We start from the raw sequence: 18002 nt of genomic DNA on the forward strand, positions 1-18002 counted from the left end.
AGGTAGTTAGTTAGTTAGTTAGATATTAGTTAGGTACCTAGTTTGTCAACGCGAAATCATTATTCATAAGTACAGGAACTTACGTATGGGAGGTGGGACACCGTCAAACATCGGCCGTCGCATTATTCAATCTATGCGACCCCTCCGATGTAAGCAATTCAATCATGAACCCCGCTGAGTATGATGACCATGATTTCAGACGTTGGAGATTTGTTTGAATGCCGACCCGCAAAAGGTTATTAAGTATAAAAACACCTGATAAGAAAAGCATATAAGAGAGAGAGAGAGAGATGTACAGTGTGACCTAACCATATAAGTAATATCTATATAATAGCCCATAAGTACACATACATATTGTATCTCAATGCTTTCCTTTAAATAAATCAGTCCAAAACCAACGCTCGGGTCGTACGCTCATTTCCAACACCTTGTCCCAACCTTAGAGAGAGAGAGAGAGAGAGACAAAATGTAGCGACACAGGTTACGTCATAGGCTCGTCCGTGATTTACAGCACAGCATAGGACACCTTCGAACGTGGGTAGGACGACCCGTCACAAAAATTCACCCGCTCTCACAATTCGCACCGAGCACGATGAACTCCATCCTAAAGTGTCGGAATCATGAGAGAGAGACACACAGTACCTACACACAAGAGTTCATGCGATAGAAGAGAGGCGTTTGTTTAACTTGTGTTGCATTTCTGAGCGAGCAGAATTTCACTTTACTGATTACATCGTAACAAGAATTGCTATTTCTTTAAATGTCTGTGTGAGTCTTTTCTACTTGTAAGGTAACTACTATTAAGTATTCTGTGGTTTTTGGCTGAGATGTTCGCTGTCATATGCAAAATCCAAGTAAATAGGAAGAGCAATACCTTTGCTCTTTATAGCCTAGTGGTTAAGACGTCGGCCTGGTGCACGGGGGTCCTGGGTTTGATTCCGGGTACTTTTCAAAATTATGTGTGCTTTAAGCAATTAAAATATATCACTTGCTTTTGCGGGTGAACATCGTGAGGAAACCTGCTTGCCTGAGCGTTCTTCATAATGTCCTCAAAGGTGTGTCAAGTCTGCCAATCCACACTCGGCCAGTGTGATGAACTATGGCCGAACCGTTCTCATTCTGAGAGGAGACCCATGTTCACTAGTGAGCTGACGATGGGTGGCATGATGACGCTCTACAGATATCAGCCTTAACATGTCAATTCCTGTTTATTCCCATTATTTCAAACATGATGTACACACTATACCTATTTGCAATATAATAGACACCTATTACCTACTCATCAGTACCGGTGGTCTTGCATACATCCATCGGAAAGTCGATTCAGTTGGTACAGTATACATAACACAGGTCGACATGACCAGCGTGAGTTTGGAATTTCTCCAGGACCTGATAAAGGAAGAGCATCCTGATGTTAGTCTACAGGATTTTCAGGTAAATGGACTTCCAATTTCTTCTTCTTCTCTTCTTTTTTGTCGTTACACTCTTGGCAGAGTGGTCGTGGTCGTCACTGTAGTGTGGCACGCTTAACAATGCGCCTCCATTCCTCTCTGATAGCTACCTTCCTTTTAAGGGGATGTCCGTTGCAGCCCTCACTTAGTCTGTCCATCTCATGAGGGATTAGCCACGTCACACATACTATTCACGTCACACACGTCATGCATGCGAATTCCTATGAGTTCAATTATTGTCACAATAATTCCATTTCTCAGGGTGCTCCGGGTTCCAAGCGTGGAGACAACTACACTTCCATGGTATACCGGATAAGTTTGAAAGGTACCCGCAAGCATACAGAAGCCGACGGCACAGAGGTCATCGAGCCTTGGCAAGGTTCCTTGATATATAAATGCTTACCAGAAAGCATAATATGCCGGCAGACCTTCAAGAGTGACGAGCTGTTCTGCAACGAAGTAGCTTTTTACAACAAAATATGGCCAGCATTATCCACTTTCCAGAGCAAATGGGAAAAGGTTAAGCATCCATTCAAGTCCATACCCAAATGTTACTTGGCGCAAAACGATTTGGTAGTGCTGAAAGATTTGAAGGAGATGGGTTTCGTCATGACGGACCGGATACAGGGGTTGAGCATGGAGCAATGCTATTTCGTGCTGAAGCACATATCACATTTTCATGCACTTTCATTGGCTATGAAGTATTATGATCCTGAGGGTTTCTACGACTTGCTTAACGTACATGATGGCATTTCAGAAGGTGAGCATTTTTTATTTATATGATTATGCTCGAGCGGACCAAAGTGCAGAAAAAGATTTAGGAGCGCTCTACGCTGTCCGCTTGTACTGTGTATAGAACACATCGTGAGCAGGGGAGACAATTTTTATTTAAGAATGGATGCAGTGTTGATAAGAAGTACTCAGGCTTTTTCGTTTTGACGTAAATATAACAGAGTTTATTATCAGAAGTAAAAATTGTTCATTTTTCTCCACAGTATTTTTTCTCACAGAGAACATAGAATATTACAAGAGTTACTACACAGAAGCGATCCGCAACGCCATTACCATGGTGGAAGAGGAGCTCAAAGATTCTCCAGACAAGGACAAGTACCTGGAACCCTTCAAACGATTCTGCTGTGAGGATACTTTCTTCCAGACTATGGTAGACAGAGTGGCTCCTAGAGAGCCGTTGGCTGTCATCTGCCATGGCGACTGCTGGACGAATAATCTTCTCTTCAAATATGTCAATGGTGATATTGCTGAGGTATTTGTTATTAAAATTTAAGAGACTGAAGATTTAATGAAGATTCAGTACACTGCATTGAAGCAGATACTTCAGTGTACTGAATCTGCAGTACACTGAAGTTAGTATACTTACTTTGTTAATTCATTGGGTAATACATGTGTGATTCTCTGAACATTACAATAAGGCTGGAAGAATTTTAATGGAATGTATAGAAAGTAAAAAAAATACTTAGACCCAAAGCCACCAAAATGAAGGATTAAACCGTTTCGTAATTTAATGTACTCAAGCGTACTAAAATATCAAATTCCTGGCATATCATAAGGCATTGTTTATGACCTCTTCTAATCTTCCAGATGTACATAGTGGATTTCCAACTGGCACGTTACGCGTCACCAGCCTCAGACCTGGCCTTCTTCATCTACCTGTGCCTGGACAAGGAACAGCGCTTAGAACACCTGGATGACTTGCTGAGCTACTATACTGACGAACTTTACGCTCGCCTGAGCGAGATGAGCGATGGGAATGTTCTGGACAAAGAGACGTTGTCTGACATGTAAGTTATCTTACCTATTCCTGGATCTACATATGATGAGCTTTTACGCCCGAGCTTATCAAAATTTCTGAGGTCGTGAAGTTTCTGAACACATTCTTCAAAGTACTTAGGTAATATATCTGATTTAAAAAGACAGCAGCAGGCGTCGTTAATGTAAGCTGTGGCCCTACCGCGGTTGTTTGACAGCTACAATGTCACGATCGCAATCATCTCTGATTGGTTAATGCTCGCTCACTATTGGCTACAATGCATTGTTGTTGCAACAAGAATCGCACAAATTCAGCCAATCAGAACAATTGAGATTGTAATAATGATTGATGCAGGTTTTAGACAATCGCCCTGCAGAGCAATTTCGTCTGCTGAAGACGTGATTGATCGCCAATAAATTCTTCGCGGGCCGCCGCCCGCGTAGAATTTATAGTTTAAACTCAATGCATCGAGATGGTAAATACAGTGGTGTAACCATTCCAATCTTAACAAGATTTTCTTTCAGGTTACAGGAAGAGTTCAAAAGGAGCAGCCTCTTTGGGCTGGGTAGTGCGTTAGACATGTACCCAATCCTTACGTGCGACAGCAATGAAGCACCCAATCTTTATCAGGAAAAGGTAACCTTCTTACCTAGTTAAGCCGAGCTGCTATTGAAAGTTCCAATCTTATATGCATGAAATAACTAGGTACCTACCTACTTACTTCTCCCGCACCGCTTCACTACCGCAGAAATCTACTCAGTTATGTGTTTTAACATTACTTTAGTTAGTTATCACGTCGAAGGACCACTAAGCAAAATGTGAACAGCGACCCCCCGACGCGATGAAGCAACGTCTTTGCTACTAAGAGACGCCTGACGCTAAGAACTTCAAAAAGGAGGAGGTTCTTAATTTTTCCGAATCTTTTTTTCATTATTTTTTATGTAATCGAAGACGCTTGTACCAAATTAAAAAATCTTTCTTGTTTTTTAAACAACGGTCCCATATAAATTTGGTGAAGATCTGATGAATATCTTCGAAGATAGATAATGGAACTCTTCAACGGACAAGAGTAAATTGTTTGCGATCAGTGTACCTACCTAACAGCTTAATTAGCTGTGTAGTGTAGTAATTAATAGTAGGTTTTTAACCAGGCAGACCATATTTTATTTATACAGACACATGAATAATTTTAAAGTTTTGTTTGTCAGTCTTTATTTATAAATTGACAGGAAAGCGAAGTAGTCTCTCCATCAGACATGATGCCGGTCCTATCGTCCAACGCGCGGTGCAGGAGGAAAATGACAGATCTAGTCATAGAACTGGTGAATGGGGGACTTCTATAATTTTGATGAATATGAATATATTTTGTTGATATAGAAAATGTTAAAATAAAACTTACAGCTTAATAGTCGGATCTACTTGTTTATTAAACCTATGATTCAAACACGAACAAAGGGGGAAACTTGACAGCAACGTTAGTTCCGATTTTCGCCACGCGCCAAGACAGCCTTGTCGCACTAGATCTAATGTGAAGTCCTTGGATCGTTTTTTTGTTTATGGTCTACGATTTTATTTGCTGGCAGCCTTTGTTTTACAAGGTAAGCCCCCTTGTGGATGTCATTCAACCACAGAGTACATTGAATATAATTCAACTTTCAAGTGCCAAAGCCCAAAACAATATTTTTATAACAGTTCTTTTATTTCTCGAAAACAGTGCAATACCAGTGCGTGTTAAAGAGTTAGTGTGATATCGCGGTAATTTTATCAGGGAAAAAACCTGTACCAAACCTTTCCCCCTCAAACTCCTGCCAAACGATATCGAATCCAACCCAAAAGTGATAGCCTTATCAGTAGATAGCCAGTACAAAGAGTATATAATCACTACGTGCCAGTGGCTAGTGCAATTTTATTTATCATGTCGGGTGAAGTAGTAAGCGCTTTCAACATCAGTTCAGATAATTGGTTTTTATATATCGAAAAGGTAGAACAGTATTTCAAGGTTAACAATATCGAATCTGACCACCGGTTGTCCACTTTAATATCGTTATTGGGGGACGAAGCGAACGACCTTCTTGAAGCTTTAGCCAGCCCAAAGGACCCGAAAACTCTGCCTTATGAGGAAGCTACTGCGCTACTAGACAAGTACCTACAACCACCTATTTTACAGGCAAGATACAAATTCTTTCAGAGGAAACAATCCCCTAATGAGGACATCATCAGTTACGCGGCAGAATTAGAGAAACTAGCAAACAACTGTGGATTTGAAAAATCACATCGAATGGAGAACTTGCGTGATCAATTTGTATGCGGGCTTGCGGATGAAAACATTCGTCAGAATTTTTTCGAGAATATTTATTATAGGAACCCGCCAACATTTTATAAGGCTGTGAAAGTTGCAAAACACTTCGCAGCGGCGAAGGCAGTACCAGTAGCCCCGTCCAATGTGATGCAGTCCAGGGGCTTTTCTAGTTCCTTCCGTTCCTAATTTAATTTTAGGTAGTCTCCCCTCAGACATGATGCCGGTCCTATTGTCCAACGTGCGGAGCTGGAGGAAAATGACAGATCTAGTCATAGAACTGGTGAATGGGGGACTTTTATAATTTTAATGAACCTTTCTGTGGAAATTGAAAATATTAAAATAAAACTTACAGCTATACTTAGTCGAATCTTATTACTGTACCACAATCATGCCAGTGTGAACATCGATATACATCGATGTGTGTGACTAATTTATGTTAAGTACCTACCTGATATTAATGTATATACTATAAGTGGTAAGAAAGCGATGATCATCATCAACTGATAGACGTCCACTGCTGGACATAGGCCTTTTGTAAAGCAAGAAACATATTTACTACTTATGCCTTTTTCCTTCATACAGCCATTTCAAATGACATTGACTTTGAATGTCTGTCCATGAACTTGGAGCCTAGAGGGTTGAAAGGTACTTTAAAAAAAACAATAAAAAACTCTTGTCGAATATAAATTTATTGTATTTCCTTTTAGTAAAATATATAAACACGTAAAATATAAGATAATAATTGGTGTTAACATTAACACTTATAAAATGTTTTACTTTGTGACAATAAAATATCTATTACTAGAGCTCTATGTAAAATAGCTTACAAATAAAATCAGATCGTGAATGTAGAAGAAAAAAGTGTTTTTACACGCCTGGGTAAAAACATCATCATAATGTGATGTAGGTCTGTATTTTAATAACTTTTTAGTTTTTTTGCAGAAAAAGTGTTGGTAGGTACAAATTTTTTTGTATCAAATCACAAGTGTAGAAGAGTAGTTAGAAAAACTTTATTTATTAAGTGCAATGGGTGCTTGGACGGAAAATTTAGATACACCTTTTTATGACCATTACTTTTCCAAAATTAAGTTTGGCACGAATGTAATAATATCAGAAATTACTTAATTAAAAATAAAATCACTGATATAAACTAGAATAAAATGTTTACATATTACCCGTACAAAATCGTGGCACATTAAATAAGAAACGTAAAACTAAAAATTTGATCATTTGGAATTTTTTCGATCATAAAAATAAAAAAATCAATCGTAAAAATTACGTACGGGCCAAATTATGAAAATAACTCATAATGCATTTTTTATATTTATTTTATAACTTCAATTCTAAACAGATCTAGGTGTTAGACTTATATAAAACTCAGTCATTGAAAGCTTCAGATTTTTTTTGTTGAGATTCAGCACCAGTTTATCTGAAGATTCCAATAATGTTTTTTTTTTATAATTGATTATTTTTGTATAATATATTAATACTATCGCCATCACTGGCCTTTTCCACTGGTAAAACTTTTGATAACACGCATACCAACAAAGAGAAGAAACGAAACAAACCAGCGCTAATTATACAGTCTCTGTCACAGGTATATTGTGTAAAGTGAGATCGAACGATTAACGCTGCTGTTCCGACTTCTTTCTTTATTGGCACACATTCAATTGTATCAATTTACTTATTTGTTACAACGTACAATATGGCGTACGATTAGACTAAATATAACCATATCTAAGCGCGGTTTTGCCCCTCCTGCTAACTTCAATCACAAGTTCGTTATGTTGGCAACATTGCATTTCAACATTACGTTGGCGGGAGTTAAACCGTGTTTGACAATCAAAGGATTATAAGTTACAGTAATAGCCCATCAGATTTTTTATTTCACACTGGTTTTCAAGCCAGTTGGAGGAGTCGATCCTCTCCCTTTAGAAGCTTGAGTGGGTCTCATAAACCCTGAACTTTTGATAGCAGTCTTCATCGGCGGCCTCGCGCCTACTGAACTTCCGCTCGAAGAAGACCTGGATGCAGGCAGTCTAGAGATTGGCTTTGGGATCGGTTTTGGAGCAGGTTTCACTGGAGCTGGAGGAGCCCTCTTCACGGTAGCGACAGACGCAGAACTGTTCAAAGAGCTTCTGGAACTCCGTAACGAAGCACGAGAGGTAGACCTTTCGACCCTTAAAGAGCTCGCCCGTTTAGCGAAGGGGCGCTTCGGATCTAACGGCGTCCGAGGTGGCGTTTTCGTCTCTTTGGTAGCAATTTTCTTTGGGATTTCTTTAACTTTCTTCGGCGTAGGAGATTCACATTCCATATTGCAACCCGAGGAAGCACCCTGGGATGCACTTTCGGAATTTAGACTTTGCGTCTCCTCGAAACCTTCGTCGTTGAGCTCGTGCTCGCTTTTCACTTTCGGTATTCGAGGTGACGTCGTCCTTTCCGTCGTGGGCGCTCTTTCCGTCTTTGTGTTTAGAGATTTTCTATACGCATTCCTCGACCATACACCGGTCGGTGTCTGCGTCGGAGATTTTAATTCTCTGATAGCTTTCTGAACATCCTCCTGATTGATCGAAGTCTGCCGCCTCATCCTCGAGTATGGCACCGATTTGTTATCTTTGGTTGGTATTTTATCTGTGATTTGGGTACTTTGGTTTTTTAGTCTGTCCTGCCAACGTTTCAACCTAACCTCCTTCTCTTCTTTGACTGCTTCTTCCACCGGTTTCGCCACAGCCGTTTCTTTAGGAGTATCGATAGGATATGAAGCTTGAATGTCTAGTTTAGATGGTCTGATCACTTGTGTGTCCGCGACTAGTTCTGATGTGACCTCTGGTTTTTTCTCTTCTTCGGGTGAACTCGATTCTGGGGTTCGCTTGTATCGCCTTGTTCTTCTAGCTGCAGAGAATCGGTCGAACTGTCCGTCGCCCAAAATTTCTTGACACAGATCCTTCATTTCCGTTGAAGCTTTATCCGTGAGACTAGAATTTGAAAGGGAAGGATGGAATTTCCGACACGGTTCTCTTTCTGGTGGGGGATTGAACATCTTCCTTTGAACTGGTGGTGTTTCAATGTTGTCAGAGTCGATGCCGACTCTGTCTGACTTGTCTGTCTTGTGGTCTTTGGCAGTGGTGACGGTGATGTCTGGTAGCTTGCGCTTGTCCTCCTCGCTGATGGAGACGAGGGGCTGAGGGGACTCTATTTGCGGTCGCGATCGTTGTCGTCTCAGTCGCCGCATCTCTTCGTTTTCTTCTGTCTTTCTCCATGGTAACCTCTCTTTTTGTTTTGGTTGAACATCTGAAAGTAAATTGTAAAGTTTTACATCTATGTATCTTTATACATAAGCATATTTTAATATTCGTTTAGGACTTAGTTAAATATGACTACACAAAACATAAATTTTAATAAAACAATTTTTTTTAATCTTTCTTAAAACATAAAGATTTTTTATTCTGATAAACTTTTATTAGTATTTTTGAAAGACCAAGCTAAGCTACGTGTCACCCTCTTATCCCTCTTATCTCGAAGAGCACAAACCATTGAACCTGCATTCCTGCTGCTCACCTTTCTGCAGTAAGTTAGTTTGCCGTCTCATCGGACTATAAAAGCGCATGTGTACCTATTGTGTAATTTCCTCACACTCTTGTGCCCTATATTATCCCGTGTATAGTTGCTAGTCTCTGTTGAGATTGGCTGCCGTGGCCAACACACGTGGAAGAGAACATAATTACCATCAATCGGTTTAATGGCAGCATTGTTAGTCCAAGTCCATTGTTAGAAGCAGATGAAAACAATCCGTTCGAGGACAGGATCTCCTCAAGGTGATTTAGCTCCTCAGAAAAATCTTCAGCAATGAATAATCATCATCATGATCAACTTATCGCCGGCTCACTACAGAGCACGGGTCTCCTCTCAGAGTGAGAAGGGTTTGGCCATAGTCTACCACGCTGGCCATATGCGGATTGGTAGACTTCACACACCTTTGAGAACATTATGGAGAACTCTCAGGCATGCAGGTTTCCTCACGATGTTTTCCTTCACCGTTAAAGCAAGTGATATTTAATAACTTAAAACGCACATAACTCCCAAAAGTTAGAGGTGCGTGCCCAGGATCGAACCCCCGACCTCCGATTAGAAGACGGACGTCCTAACCACTAGGCTATCAATAAATAATGACGGGAGACAATTACCCTCGACGGCTTCGATGGCGCGCACGAGGTCGGTGTCGGTGGGCACCGCGGGCCGCCACTCGGCGCGCCCTTCCGCCAGCGTGTCCAGCGTGGTGCTGCGCTCGCTCTCTGCACAAATTACATCACAATTGTAGTAATAGGACGTCCAGGCCTTTAATAATACTAAATTACATCCAGGCCTGAAATAATACTACATTACATCCAGGCCTGAAATAATACTACATTACATCCAGGCCTGAAATCAAGTAATTACTTGGCCAAGTAAAATTGGAAGGCTGAGTGAGGACGTCTCGAGTCCCGTTGAAAGGACAAGGCGCCAGCCGAGTCCTTTTAAAGTAAGCGAGGTCGGTAATTGCTGTTTTGGCCAAGATTTGTATAATGAACCATTAAAACCAATAAACCATTTTAAATCTATGGGTAAACTATCGTGTCAAAAGTACGGTTCACCTTTAAAATAAGGATTAAAATGTACCTACTTACTTTTGAAATGCAATCAGTACCCTTATTATAAATGCGAAAGTGTGTTTGTTTGTTGGTTTGTCCTTTAATTACGCCGCAACGGTGCAACAGATTGACGTGATTTTTGTATGGGTATAGATAAAGACCTGCAGAGTAACATAGGCTACTTTTTATCCCGGAAAATCAAAGAGATCCCACGGGATTTTTAAAAAACCTAATTCCACGCGGACGAAGTCACGGGCATCAGCTAGTTTGACATAATTTATTAAAATGGCGCGGTATTTTTTACGCATTATGCAGTGCTTTACTCACACTGAATAGTTCAATTCGTCCCCCTCAGCTGAGAGAGGAGCTTCGCCAAGAGTCCAGCGTGCCACTATCTCGAGAAAGACCCAGACAGTGTAGTAGCCTCTGTTTTTCTCACTGGCGATGAAGTTGAGTTTAGGACTCAACTTCATCGCCAGTGCTGCTGTCATCGGATCTAAGGGAGCCGGATGACGCAGCGGGGTCTTCTCCGTTTGACCTAGGTCGGGGGTACGGGCCTCGAGGCATGGCCTCCTTGCCCGGGTGTAGCGCGGGGAAGAACGCTTCCCCGATAACGTCCTTTAAGGCAGCTCAGTTCGGTGCTTTCTTCATACAAACGTAGGAGGGAAAATACAACAATATTCGATATTGTACGCACAAAACTAAGAATTATATCGATTTATCTCGTCATTATCTAGGTTCAATGATATCTAAAACATTGAAAAAAATATTGATTTAAAAGTTACGAGCCTCAAAAGATTCCTATTTTAACACTAAATCTATGACAACTGTTCAGGATAGCCGCGGTTATCCGGCCGCGATGAGAAGGTCGCGCGTCGGCAACGGCTCGCGTGTTACGCGACCGCGTACAACTAGCGGGCCACACACTTTCATACACGCGATTTAAAGTGACCATGTCAGACGACTGTGTAACTAATAATTGTTCTCTTTACTAATAAATTACTTATAACGTGGAATACAGTGCATTATTATTTTGGACGCCGAGATATCCCTCAAGAATACGTGTAGGGCACTTGGCTCCACTATATGGTCCTTCATCACCAAAATGAATCAACGACGTTTGTGAAGAGAACAATACCTGGACGCAGAAGTTCATCGCCACGTACATCATTCCCGCGACTCCTGGATTTTTTGTGGCTTTCGGAGTGAATAGTGCTGAGTTATATTTTAGAACACCAGCATAAATTCTCGGCCATACATCTCATACAACAGGATAGTGGATTAATAATTATAATAATTATTGTGTACTGGTCTTAAGACGTCGACAATCCAGTTTGAAAACGCAATATTGGTCAAGAATTCATCAACAAGACAGTGAAGATATTAATTGTGTTGTGCTCAAATTTGGTTCTCCGGTGTGAACATTGCTGAGTCATTTGTTGGACATAGCTGACATACTTGGACTTCAAACAAAGCCAACCAAAAAGGAATTGTCAAGAGGATAGCACAGAAACGTGAGATCGTTCCATTATTATCCTTCTTATTCATCCTTATCGTCCTTCATTGCCATTAGTTACATTTACTTATACCATTTTTTAATAATGAGTAAAAGAATTCATATCATCAATTGCGTAAATAGTTAAACATTTTTAGTATAATCGTATCATTAGAATCATAAATTAGTGATTCATCTTCATATTTCAAGTATATCACGCATAATAATTCATTAAAGTTCACAACAAGTCATCATTTTACATCATATAATAAAATTTATAAAGACTGTTGTATTTTATTTTCAGTGAATTTATTCTTATAAAGTGGGTAATTTGAAAATCATACGTGCCTATAGTAGCAAAAATCAACGCCTTACATAATTTTATAGCAATTTTTAGTAAATTAATTTTCACTGTTGTAAAAAAATTACAAATGTGACTAGAATATTATTGCTATTGTACTTCTGACAGGCGTCGAATTTTTTCATACTTTGGTTAGGTAGGTGAAACGCCTTACATAATTTGATAGCAATTTTAAATTTCAACGTTTTACAAAATTTTCGTAAGTGAGAAAAAATAACATTGCCATCATAATTCTGACAGGCGTCGAATTTTTTCATACTCTGATTAGAATTTTTTTTTCAAATTCAAAATGAGTGAACAAAAACAATTAAAACAGTTAATTAAAAAGCGAGCTATTATTAAAGGGAAGCTTACAAACTTCAGTACTTATTTAAAATATCTTAAACAATGTGAGGAAACAGATCCTATTCAAATTCAAATCGAACTTCAATTGCGGTTAGAAAAGTTAGAAGCTTTATACGATGAATTTGATAGTTTTCAGAACGAGATAGAGGAGATATCTGAAGCGATCGAGGATGAATGCAAAGAGCGTCAAACATTCGAGACGCTATACTATTCGCTCGTGTCTTCCGGTCGAGCTTTGATCGCGAGCCATCGTAAACTATCGATGCCGTCCCATGACTCCATGGTTGCGACAGACGCTGAGGATTCTTCAGATATAAACAAACGTAAGGTTGTTAAGCTACCTAAAATAGAATTGCCACATTTTAATGGCGACTATCATCACTGGCTCGGTTTCAGGGATACATTCAATTCTTTAATTCATTCTGACGAAAGTATTGACCCGATTAGTAAATTTCATTATCTGCGCGCTTCACTTAAAGGAAATGCTGCGTCAACTGTATCAGGATTGGATTTTTGTGCAGACAATTATCAATCAGCATGGAAAATCTTATGCGATCGATATGATAATAAGCGACTTCTTGAAAATCATCATTTGAATTCGCTTTTAAAGATAGATTCTCTACAAAAAGAGTCAAGTGCAGACTTGCGTAATTTAGTAGATGCAATAAATAAAAATCTGAGAGCTTTAGCCAATTTAGGTCATTCAGTTCAACATTGGGACATTTTAATTATTCACATTATGTCTTGTAAATTAGACAGTGTTACCAACAGAGAATGGGAAACTCATAGGAACAAATTAAAGGATTCTCCAACCTTAGATATTTTTTTAAAATTTATTTCCAATAGGGCTAATGTTTTGGAGACTCTTGACACTACTAAACAGGATACCATAAAGCAGGATAATATTAAACATATTGTGGTGAATAATAAACCAAAAAGTCTTCTTGCTTCTACGAGTAAAACTAAATCAAATTCGTGTCCACTATGCAATCAAGAGCATTGTCTATATAAGTGCGAATCTTTCAGACTCCTACCAGTAGAAAGTCGAATTCAGAAAGCTCTAGAATTTAAAGTTTGCATGAAATGCCTTCGATTTGGCCATTCAAAAAATAAATGTAGATTTTCTAATTGCAAATACTGTTCAAAAAAGCATAGCACATTATTACATTCAGAATCCATTACTTCTCCTGCTGTCACTGAAAACGTAGCCTTATCAGCCAATAATCAATCGCATGACTCCTCGTTTACAACTTCAACTGTTTTACTTTCCACAGCCTTGGTTAAGGTACTTGATAGCAACGGGCAGTCGCATGCTGCCAGAATCTTGCTAGACAATGGGAGTACTACCAATTTTGTAACGAAGGACTTCTGCAGAAAGCTGAATCTCAATACGGTTTCAGCCAAATATAAGGTAACTGGTATAAATAATCAAGCTCTGTGTGGTACAGAGTCTTGTTCAGTTACATTCGAGTCTTATATTGGTTGTTTTAGGACAGGTATTGATTGTATTGTTCTGCCAATCATTACCACTCCACAACCATCGACAAACATTAAATTGCAAGATTTACAAATACCCTCAGGAATTTGCTTAGCAGATCCTTCATTCCATATTCCATCCACTATAGATATTTTAGTAGGAGCTGATATATTTTGGAGTGTGATCGGCACCAATCGCATCTGTCTAGGTAAAAATAAACCTACTCTTTTTGAAACACAGTTAGGATGGATTGTCTCTGGTACAGTGCGAACAAATAGTAAGAACGATAACATATGCATGCTAAGCAGTAACTTAGATTTTGATCTGTCACGCTTCTGGGAGTTAGATTCCATATCTTCTAAGCATAATTTAACCCCAGAAGAACGAGCGTGTGAGGAACATTTCATGAAGACCACTAAACGTAAACCTGATGGACGTTTTATTGTCTCCTTGCCTCTGAAGGAATCTCCCGAAGTTTTAGGAGATTCGTATCAAATGGCTAAGAGCAGATTTCTATCTTTGGAACGCAAGTTGGCGAGAGATTCCAACATGAGACAACTTTATGTGGAATTCATGAAAGAATATCTGACCCTCGATCACATTACAGAACAAAAAACTTTTAACAATAAAGCTTGTTATTTACCTCATCATGGTGTCTTAAAAGAATCCCGCACAACCACAAAGCTCCGCGTCGTTTACGATGCGTCCGCAGCTACCAAGTCTGGAAAGGCGCTAAACGACATTCTAAGAGTTGGGCCAACAGTACAAGACGATTTACTGTCTATACTGCTGCGTTTCAGACAACATAAGTACGTCGTTACTGCGGATGTAGAGAAGATGTACCGCCAAACGGAAATTTTCGAACAGCAACGCGCACTTCAACAAATTTTGTGGAGATTCGATCCCTCTCATCCTCTTAAAAGCTACCAGCTTAATACTGTTACTTATGGCACAGCTTCAGCGCCTTATTTAGCCACAAGATGTCTTCTTCAATTAAGTCATGAGGCAAAGGATCCAAATGTTAAACGTGCGATTCGTCATGATTTTTACGTTGATGACTTTCTGTCTGGTCATACAACTATAGAAGACACTGTATCTTTATGTCGTGGAGTAATGAGCGCTTTGTCATCCGCTCAATTGAATCTGCGTAAGTGGTACTCTAACCATCAAGATATTCTGCAAGCAATTTCTGGTGAGGCAAAGATATCGGGATCAGTAGATCTCAGCAGTGACAACCTCTCTAAAACATTAGGGTTAAATTGGAAATGTTCGACGGATGCTTTATTGTTTTCCATTGACATTCCTTCAAATGTCACTGTTAAGAAACGGCATATTTTATCAACAATTGCACAAGTTTTTGACCCGCTCGGTCTAGTTTCACCCTGTATTGTGGAAGCAAAAATCATAATGCAGCAATTGTGGATAAATAAGTGTGGTTGGGATGACTCAGTTCCTACACACATAAGACAGGCCTGGTTTGAATTTGCTAATTCATTACCACAATTAAATACAATACATATTCCCAGATGCGTTACCTCAAATTCACCCATTGATATGCAGCTTCACATATTTACAGACGCATCGGAGAAGGCTTACGGCGCATGCATTTATATAAGATGTTTAGACAATGATGGTACAGTAACAACTCATTTGTTAGCATCCAAAAGTAAGGTAGCTCCAATAAAAACCATTTCTATTCCCCGATTGGAGCTTTCGAGTGCACTACTTGGAACGAGATTAGGCATAAAAGTATTAAATTCATTGACACTTCAATTTAGTAAGTGCATTTTGTGGTCTGACTCCACCATTGTCTTGGGCTGGCTGGGCTCTTCTCCAACTCACTTGAAGCCCTTCGTTCGGCATCGAGTGTCTGAAATACAGGAAAGTTTCGCAGATCATGAGTGGCGTTACGTTCCTTCCAAAGAAAACCCGGCAGATCTCGCTTCTCGAGGTTTAAAGGCTGACGCTCTTGGTAAATCGTCGTTGTGGTGGTCAGGACCGTCTTTTTTAAAGTCTGATCAAATTAATTGGCCAGAAAAACCTAAGCAGGAAATACAAGTTTCTGACTTGCCAGAAACTGTAGTCAAATGTTTTCATACTACTGATGAAACAAACTCTTTTTCTAAATTGATAAGTAATTGTTCGTCATTGTCAAAGGTACAACGCGTTACAGCACTCATTTTTAGATTCATCAACATTTGTCGCAACAGATTTAAAAGGGTTATCGGCAATATAACAACGATTGAGTCTAACGTCCGTAGCCAGCATTCACCGGCAGACACGATCGAAGAGGGTATTCATTTCTCTTTTATTCCTGCGTATATCCTATATTTTGGGGACATTTGGGAAAGCGCGGTAAAGTCCGTTAAACGCCATTTAAGACGAGTTCTCGGTTTAACTTACTTGGACTATGAAGAAATGAACACTTTGTTGATACAGATAGAAGCAATTTTAAACTCCCGTCCAATTACTCCATTATCCGACGATCCTTCTGATCTTTACCCACTCACTCCAGCACACTTTCTAATTGGGCGATCTCTGCTTTTTGCACCACAAACTCAAATCTCATGCAGCAGAATTTCATCCCTGGCGAGGTTTCATCGCATCGAGTTGTTAAAGCAACACTTCTGGGGCCGGTTTTCAAATGAATATATCACATTACTGCAGCAAAAGACCAAGTGGTTGCAGTCACAAAGGCACCTTAAGGAAGGAGATCTTGTTGTCATAAAGGAAAAGACAAGCCCCCCGTTAATGTGGCTACTAGGAAGAATTGTCCACGTGCTGCCAGGCGGAGACGGTGTTGCGAGGGTCGCCGATATAAAAACTAAAAAGGGGATCATTCGACGAGCGTTCAACAACATTTGCCCCTTGCCAACCAGTCTTGAAGATACTTCAACGCCGGGAGTATGTTCAGGATAGCCGCGGTTATCCGGCCGCGATGAGAAGGTCGCGCGTCGGCAACGGCTCGCGTGTTACGCGACCGCGTACAACTAGCGGGCCACACACTTTCATACACGCGATTTAAAGTGACCATGTCAGACGACTGTGTAACTAATAATTGTTCTCTTTACTAATAAATTACTTATAACGTGGAATACAGTGCATTATTATTTTGGACGCCGAGATATCCCTCAAGAATACGTGTAGGGCACTTGGCTCCGCTACAACTTTGGGCGTAAATAAATAAGATTAGGGATATGAAAATTCTAAAACAATTTATCATTACACGTAGTTTATTTATTCATTAGTTGAAATAACTTTACTTTGCAAACCTAAATTCAGTAGTTTTTTCTCAAAAATACTTTTCCCAAACTACTGTTCAACCCTTTTCAAGCGCTAGATTTCGGCTAAAATCATCATGCTTCTCACCCCAAAACATTAGACACCGCGCGGGTGGCGGAGGGAAGGGCCAGCCCAGCGGCGCGCGGCTGCGCGTGTAATATTGTGGTTTCTATGACGACAACTGTTGTTATGTTTTCAAAAACAAAAGTCGTAATGATTTTATAAAATTAATTTTTATTCGTTTATTAATTCAGTGGCTATGCAAATGTGTAGAAGATTGAGCAGAGCAGAGTCAATAAGTCCTTCAAATACTTATTGCATTTTGTACATTGACCTCTGGAATTTGAAATTTGGACACCAATTTTATTCATTGGTTTATTGACCTGACTTTGTTGTTGAGGTCCTAGTAGGGATATCTACTCGTGTGGTCCTAGTACAATAGGTAAGTAACTTTGTTTAGTTATTTATTTTATCTAATTTTAAAAAACCGGCAAGTGCGAGTTGCTCGCGCACCAAGGGTTCCGTACTCAGGTATTTTTTTGACATTTTGCTCCATAAATCAAAAACTACTATGCATAAAATAAATAAAAATGTGTTTTAGAATACACAAGTAAAGCCCTTTCATATAATACCCCACTTGGTATACTTATTATACATTGAAAATTGAAAATACTAATTATTTTTTCATTAACACACTTTAATTTTTTTTGTAAGTTGTAATCACAAATCTATGGTTTTCGGATTTATTCCTTTACTTGTGCTCTAAGACCTACGTACCTACTAAATTTCATGATTCTGGGTCAACGGGAAGTATCCTATAGGTTTGTGTGACAGATACGACACAGACGGAGAGACGGAAAGACAGACAGACAACGAAGTGATCCTAAGGGTCCCTT

At 39.6% G+C, this 18002-nt stretch overlaps 3 protein-coding genes across 3 annotated transcripts in view; 2 read left to right on the plus strand and 1 right to left on the minus strand.

Annotated features, from left to right (window-relative positions):
- The first annotated feature begins 1277 nt into the window (after positions 1-1277).
- LOC117992488 (uncharacterized) lies at positions 1278-4633 on the plus strand. The gene is made up of 6 exons (XM_034980188.2): positions 1278-1434; positions 1713-2211; positions 2447-2715; positions 3051-3250; positions 3744-3855; positions 4449-4633. The coding sequence occupies exons 1-6, from the start codon at positions 1357-1359 to the stop codon at positions 4560-4562; spliced, it is 1272 nt and encodes a 423-aa protein (XP_034836079.1). The 5' UTR covers positions 1278-1356; the 3' UTR covers positions 4563-4633.
- A 1553-nt stretch (positions 4634-6186) lies between these two features.
- Positions 6187-18002, minus strand: part of form3 (formin 3) — a 136096-nt gene continuing 124280 nt past the window's right edge. The window contains exons 24-25 of the mRNA XM_069505859.1: positions 9703-9810; positions 6187-8809 (exon numbers count right to left, since the gene is read on the minus strand). Coding sequence (XP_069361960.1) covers positions 7401-8809; positions 9703-9810 — 1517 coding nt within the window. The 3' untranslated portion in view covers positions 6187-7400. The remainder of the gene's footprint in view (positions 8810-9702; positions 9811-18002) is intronic.
- Positions 10974-16982, plus strand: LOC138403830 (uncharacterized). Its single transcript, XM_069505794.1, has 2 exons — positions 10974-12670; positions 13622-16982. Exons 1-2 carry the CDS (start codon positions 12292-12294, stop codon positions 16741-16743), a joined length of 3501 nt encoding a protein of 1166 aa, XP_069361895.1. The 5' UTR covers positions 10974-12291; the 3' UTR covers positions 16744-16982.

Source organism: Maniola hyperantus, chromosome 21 (genome assembly GCF_902806685.2).
Source record: "Maniola hyperantus chromosome 21, iAphHyp1.2, whole genome shotgun sequence".
NCBI classification, from domain to species: domain Eukaryota; kingdom Metazoa; phylum Arthropoda; class Insecta; order Lepidoptera; family Nymphalidae; genus Maniola; species Maniola hyperantus.